The 7,500-nt window shown below is 44.7% G+C and overlaps 1 protein-coding gene across 1 annotated transcript in view; it reads right to left on the reverse strand.

Moving 5' to 3' along the window:
- The window catches only part of LOC115182996 (dolichyl-diphosphooligosaccharide--protein glycosyltransferase subunit STT3B), a 94,652-nt gene that overhangs the window by 56,358 nt on the left and 30,794 nt on the right, over positions 1 to 7,500 (reverse strand). The window contains exons 2-3 of the mRNA XM_029744335.1: positions 4,707 to 4,815; positions 3,268 to 3,555 (exon numbers count right to left, since the gene is read on the reverse strand). Of these exons, the coding sequence (XP_029600195.1) occupies positions 3,268 to 3,555; positions 4,707 to 4,815 (397 nt within the window). The remainder of the gene's footprint in view (positions 1 to 3,267; positions 3,556 to 4,706; positions 4,816 to 7,500) is intronic.

Genomic DNA, 7,500 nt, shown 5'->3' on the forward strand with positions numbered 1-7,500 from the left:
CAAAGATAACTGAACTAAATGACTATCGCCCCGCAGCACTCACTTCTGTCACCATGAAGTGCTTTGAGAGACTTGTCAAGGATCATATCACCTCCACCTTACCTGACACCCTAGACACACTTCAATTTGCTTACCGCCCCAATAGATCTGTGCGTGCTCAGCCCCCTCCTGTACTCTCTGTTCACACACGACTGCGTGGCCACGCACGCCTCCAACTCAATCATCAAGTTTGCAGACGACACTACAGTGGTAGGCTTGATTACCAACAATGACGAGACGGCCTACAGGGAGGAGGTGAGGGCCCTCGGAGTGTGGTGTCAGGAAAACAACCTCTCACTCAACGTCAACAAAACAAAGGAGATGATCGTGGACTTCAGGAAACAGCAGAGGGAGCAGCCCCCTATCCGCATCGACGGGACAGTAGCGGAGAGGGTGGAGAGTTTTAAGTTCCTCGGCGTACACATCACGGACAAACTGAAATGGTGAAGAAGGCGCAGCAGAGCCTCTTCAACCTCAGGAGGCTGAAGAAATTTGGCTTGTCACCAAAAACACTCACAAACTTTTACAGATGCACAATCGAGAGCATCCTGTTGGGCTGCATCACCGCCTGGTACGGCAGCTGCTCCGCCCACAACCGTAAGGCTCTCCAGAGGGTAGTGAGGTCTGCCCAACACATCACCTGGGGAAAACTACCTGCCCTCCAGGACACCTACAGCACCCGATGTCACAGGAAGGCCAAAAAGATCATCAAGGACAACAACCACCCGAGCCACTGCCTGTTCACCCCGCTACCATCCAGAAGGCGAGGTCAGTACAGGTGCATCAAAGCTGGGACAGAGAGACTGAAAAACAGCTTCTATCTCAAGGCCATCAGACTGTTAAATATCCATCACTAGCCAGCTTCCACCCAGTTACACAACCCTGTACCTTAGAGGCTGCTGCTCTATATACATAGACATGGAATCACTGGCCACTTTAAATAATGGATCACTAGTCGCTTTAATAATGTTTACATACTGCTTTACTCATCTCATATGTATATACTATATTCTATTCTACTGTATTTTAGTCAATGTCACTCCGACATTGCTCGTCCTAATATTTATACATTTCTTAATACCATTTTTTTAGAAACACTAGGAACACAAGCATTTCACTACACCCACAATAACATCTGTTAAATATGTGTATGGACCAATAACATCTGTTAAATATGTGACCAATAACATCTGTTAAATATGGACCAATAACATCTGTTAAATATGTGTATGGACCAATAACATCTGTTAAATATGTGTATGGACCAATAACATCTGTTAAATATGTGTATGGACCAATAACATCTGTTAAATATGTGTATGGACCAATAACATCTGTTAAATATGTGTATGGACCAATAACATCTGTTAAATATGTGTATGGACCAATAACATCTGTTAAATATGTGTATGGACCAATAACATCTGTTAAATATGTGTATGGACCAATAACATCTGTTAAATATGTATATGGACCAATAACATCTGTTAAATATGTGTATGGACCAATAACATCTGTTAAATATGTGTACGGACCAATAACATCTGTTAAATATGTGACCAATAACATCTGTTAAATATGTGTATGGACCAATAACATCTGCTAAATATGTGTATGGACCAATAACATCTGTTAAATATGTGTATGGACCAATAACATCTGTTAAATATGTGACCAATAACATCTGTTAAATATGTGTATGGACCAATAACATCTGTTAAATATGGACCAATAACATCTGTTAAATATGTGTATGGACCAATAACATCTGTTAATATGTGACCAATAACATCTGTTAAATATGTGTATGGACCAATAACATCTGTTAAATATGTGTATGGACCAATAACATCTGTTAAATTGTGTATGGACCAATAACATCTGTTAAATATGTGTATGGACCAATAACATCTGTTAAATATGTGTATGGACCAATAACATCTGTTAAATATGTGTATGGACCAATAACATCTGTTAAATATGTGTATGGACCAATAACATCTGTTAAATATGTGACCAATAACATCTGTTAAATATGTGTATGGACCAATAACATCTGTTAAATATGGACCAATAACATCTGTTAAATATGGACCAATAACATCTGTTAAATATGTGTATGGACCAATAACATCTGTTAAATATGTGACCAATAACATCTGTTAAATATGTGTATGGACCAATAACATCTGTTAAATATGTGTATGGACCAATAACATCTGTTAATATGTGTATGGACCAATAACATCTGTTAAATATGTGTATGGACCAATAACATCTGTTAAATATGTGTATGGACCAATAACATCTGTTAAATATGTGTATGGACCAATAACATCTGTTAAATATGTGACCAATAACATCTGTTAAATATGGACCAATAACATCTGTTAAATATGTGTATGGACCAATAACATCTGTTAAATATGTGACCAATAACATCTGTTAAATATGTGTATGGACCAATAACATCTGTTAAATATGTGTATGGACCAATAACATCTGTTAAATATGTGTATGGACCAATAACATCTGTTAAATATGTGTATGGACCAATAACATCTGTTAAATATGTGTATGGACCAATAAAATGTGATTTGATGAAAGTGATATATTAACACTCTGGCTTCATTCATTCATTAGATCAGACATCACAACGCTAGGCCAATAACCTCAATATTTGATGCCTGCATTTAAACCAGGCTAGTGTAGTGTGGTGACTGACAGAACTTTGAGTTGAATCAACTGTGACAAATACAACAAGTATTGTCTCCACTAACCCATAGATAATATGTAAACTGGAGGGTGTGTCTCTACTAACCCATAGATAATATGTAAACTGGAGGGTGTGTCTCTACTAACCCATAGATAATATGTAAACTGGAGGGTGTGTCTCCACTAACCCATAGATAATATGTAAACTGGAGGGTGTGTCTCTACTAACCCATAGATAATATGTAAACTGGAGGGTGTGTCTCTACTAACCCATAGATAATAGGTAACCTGGAGGGTGTGTCTCCACTAACCCATAGATAATATGTAAACTGGAGGGTGTGTCTCTACTAACCCATAGATAATATGTAAACTGGAGGGTGTGTCTCTACTAACCCATAGATAATATGTAAACTGGAGGGTGTGTCTCCACTAACCCATAGATAATATGTAAACTGGAGGGTGTGTCTCTACTAACCCATAGATATGTAAACTGGAGGGTGTGTCTCTACTAACCCATAGATAGTAGGTAAACTGGAGGGCAAAGATGGCGATGCCCTCGTTGTCGAAGGAGCCCGCCACAGAGCGGGAGATGTAACCAGGGACAATAGCGATGAAGCACGCCGCCAGAAGCCCCGCCCCCTGGTTCCAGAGCTCGCGGGTCAGCAGGAAGGTGGCGATGGACGTGAGGCCGCTGAAGACGGGCGCCAGGAACACACACACGTCTCGGATGTGCACCGTGATGTGGAGCAGGTTTAGAACATAGTGGATGAGACCTGCTGTTACCATCAGACCTGGGTAAACCTGGAGAGAGAGAGACCAGCTGTTACCATCAGACCTGGGTAAACCTGGAGAGAGAGAGAGAGAGACCAGCTGTTACCATCAGACCTGGGTAAACCTGGAGAGAGAGAGAGACCTGCTGTTACCATCAGACCTGGGTAAACCTGGAGAGAGAGAGAGAGACCAGCTGTTACCATCAGACCTGGGTAAACCTGGAGAGAGAGAGAGAGAGACCTGCTGTTACCATCAGACCTGGGTAAACCTGGAGAGAGAGAGAGAGAGACCAGCTGTTACCATCAGACCTGGGTAAACCTGGAGAGAGAGAGAGACCTGCTGTTACCATCAGACCTGGGTAAACCTGGAGAGAGAGAGAGAGAGACCAGCTGTTACCATCAGACCTGGGTAAACCTGGAGAGAGAGAGAGAGACCTGCTGTTACCATCAGACCTGGGTAAACCTGGAGAGAGAGAGAGAGAGACCAGCTGTTACCATCAGACCTGGGTAAACCTGGAGAGAGAGAGAGACCTGCTGTTACCATCAGACCTGGGTAAACCTGGAGAGAGAGAGAGAGACCAGCTGTTACCATCAGACCTGGGTAAACCTGGAGAGAGAGAGAGAGAGAGAGAGAGAGAGAGAGAGAGAGCTACTTTCCTCTCCTAATCCATCCACTCACAATGCATACTGGGTACCAGTCCCACACTCACAACACACTCACCGTGCCCCCCGCTATCCTGCCCAGTGGGTACCAGGCCCGCACTCACCGTGCCCCCCGCTATCCTGCCCAGTGGGTACCAGGCCCGCACTCACCGTGCCCCCCGCTATCCTGCCCAGTGGGTACCAGGCCCGCACTCACCGTGCCCCCCGCTATCCTGCCCAGTGGGTACCAGGCCCGCACTCACCGTGCCCCCCGCTATCCTGCCCAGTGGGTACCAGGCCCGCACTCACCGTGCCCCCCGCTATCCTGCCCAGTGGGTACCAGGCCCGCACTCACCGTGCCCCCCGCTATCCTGCCCAGTGGGTACCAGGCCCACACTCACCGTGCCCCCCGCTATCCTGCCCAGTGGGTACCAGGCCCACACTCACCGTGCCCCCCCCCCATCCTGCCCAGTGGGTACCAGGCCCACACTCACCGTGCCCCCCACTATCCTGCCCAGTGGGTACCAGGCCCACACTCACCGTGCCCCCCACTATCCTGCCCAGTGGGTACCAGGCCCTGTCATCGAACCAGTTGAGGAAGTCATAGAAGCCGTTGATGGTCAGATGGTGAGTAGATCTGTAGTTGAACCTGAAACACAGGAGACAGAGAGACACTGTTAGTATGGAAGATATACACACAACCACATCACACCACTACACCACTACTACAGCACTACGACACTACTACTACACCACACCACTACGACACTACAACACCAATACTACACTACTACACCACTACTACACCACTACACTACTACTACACCACCACTACTACTACACCACCACTACTACTACACCACTACTACACTACTACACTACCAGAGGTTTTAGACAGAAGGCTGAACTACACTGACTCAACATTCAGCTGTGAGTATGCTTGATAACTCAACATCTAGCCATGAGTATGCTTGATGACTCAACAGTATGCTTGATGACTCAACATCCAGCTGTGAGTATGCTTGATGACTCAACAGTATGCTTGATGACTCAACAGTATGCTTGATGACTCAACATCCAGCTGTGAGTATGCTTGATGACTCAACATCCAGCTGTGAGTATGCTTGATGACTCAACAGTATGCTTGATGACTCAACATCCAGCTGTGAGTATGCTTGATGACTCAACAGTATGCTTGATGACTCAACATCCAACCATGAGTATGCTTGATTACTCAACAGTACGCTTGATGACTCAACATCCATATGTGAGTATGCTTGATGACTCAACATCCAGCCATGAGTATGCTTGATGACTCAACAGTATGCCTGATGACTCAACAGTATGCCTGATGACTCAACAGTATGCCTGATGACTCAACATCCAGCCATGAGTATGCCTGATGACTCAGCAGTATGCCTGATAACTCAGCAGTATGCCTGATGACACAGAAGTATGCCTGAAGACACAGAAGTATGCCTGAAGACACAGCAGTATGCCCGATGACTCAGCAGTATGCCCGATGACTCAGCAGTATGCCCGATGACTCAGCAGTATGCCCGATGACTCAGCAGTATGCCTGATGACTCAACATCCAGCCATGAGTATGCCTGATGACTCAACATCCAGCCATGAGTATGCCCGATGACTCAGCAGTATGCCTGATGACTCAACAGTATGCCTGATGACTCAACAGTATGCCTGATGACTCAACAGTATGCCTGATGACTCAACAGTATGCCTGATGACTTGGATCGTGTTCAAAATCATAATGAAGTAGTTACAGAACAATCTAACCCAACAAAATATGTTTTGTTTTTATACAAGTTCCAAAGTGGAAAGCTAAAATGCCAATGGAAACAGAAATCCCTGCTGAGCCGTCTTGACGGAAGACAGCACACATTTAACAACTGTGCTCCATAATTGCATGAGAACGACTGAAACAATAATTGTTTTAGAAAAAAGATTAGGCTGAGCATTGTTTTTTCACAAAGTAAATGGAAAACAGAATTAAAATGTCACCCACATTTCAGTACTCTAGTCTCTCAAGTCTACGTCAGACAGACAAAGCTGTACTTTCAACAAATGCTGCTACATAGCCATATCAGTGTGTGTATGTCCCTCTCTCCATAGCCATAGATTTAGCTGTGTGTGTGTGTGTGTGTGTGTGTCCCTCTCTCCATAGCCATAGATTTAGCTGTGTGTGTGTGTGTGTGTGTGTGTCCCTCTCTCCGTAGCCACAGATTTAGCTGTGTGTGTATGTCCCTCTCTCTCCATAGCCATAGATTTAGCTGTGTGTATGTCCCTCTCTCTCCGTAGCCACAGATTTAGCTGTGTGTGTATGTCCCTCTCTCCATAGCCATAGATTTAGCTGTGTGTGTGTGTGTGTGTGTGTGTGTGTGTGTGTGTCCCTCTCTCCGTAGCCATAGATTTAGCTGTGTGTGTATGTCCCTCTCTCTCCATAGCCATAGATTTAGCTGTGTGTATGTCCCTCTCTCTCCATAGCCATAGATTTAGCTGTAGGTGTGTCACTCTCTCAATAGCCATAGATGTAGCTGTTTGTGTGTGTCCCTCTCTCCATAGCACAGAGTACACAGTGGCAGAATACCTGACCACTGTGACTGACCCAAACTTAATAATTAAGGAAAGCTTTGACTATGTACAGACTCAGTGAGCATAGCCTTGCTATTGAGAAAGGCTGCCGTAGGCAGACCTGGCTCTCAAGAGAAGACAGGGTATGTGCAACACTGCCCACAAAATGAGGTGGAAACTGAGCTGCACTTCCTAACCTCCTGCCAAATGTAGGACCATATTAGAGACACATATTTCCCTCAGATTACAGACCCACAAAGAATTCAAAAACAAACCCAATTTTGATAAACTCCCATATCTACAGGGTGAAATACCACAGTGTGCATCACAGCAGCAAGATGTGTGACCTGTTGCCACAAGAAAAGGTCAACCAGTGAAGAACAAACACCATTGTTAATACAACCCATATTTATGCTTATTTATTTTCCCTTTTGTACTTTAACCATTTGCACATCAGGACAGAGGGAGGAGAGAGAGAGAGAAGGACTATTTCAGCCAGGAATGGTTAGCTGAATGGACTAAGCTGGTTAGAGGGTCTACAGGGAAGAGAGAGACTAAGCTGGTTAGAGGGTCTACAGGGAAGAGAGAGACTAAGCTGGTTAGAGGGTCTACAGGAAGAGAGAGACTAAGCTGGTTAGAGGGTCTACAGGGAAGAGAGAGAGACTAAGCTGGTTAGAGGGTCTACAGGGAAGAGAGAGAGACTAAGCTGGTTAGAGGGTCTACAGGGAAGAGAGAGACTAAG

This window comes from Salmo trutta, unplaced genomic scaffold (genome assembly GCF_901001165.1).
Source record: "Salmo trutta unplaced genomic scaffold, fSalTru1.1, whole genome shotgun sequence".
Taxonomy (NCBI): domain Eukaryota; kingdom Metazoa; phylum Chordata; class Actinopteri; order Salmoniformes; family Salmonidae; genus Salmo; species Salmo trutta.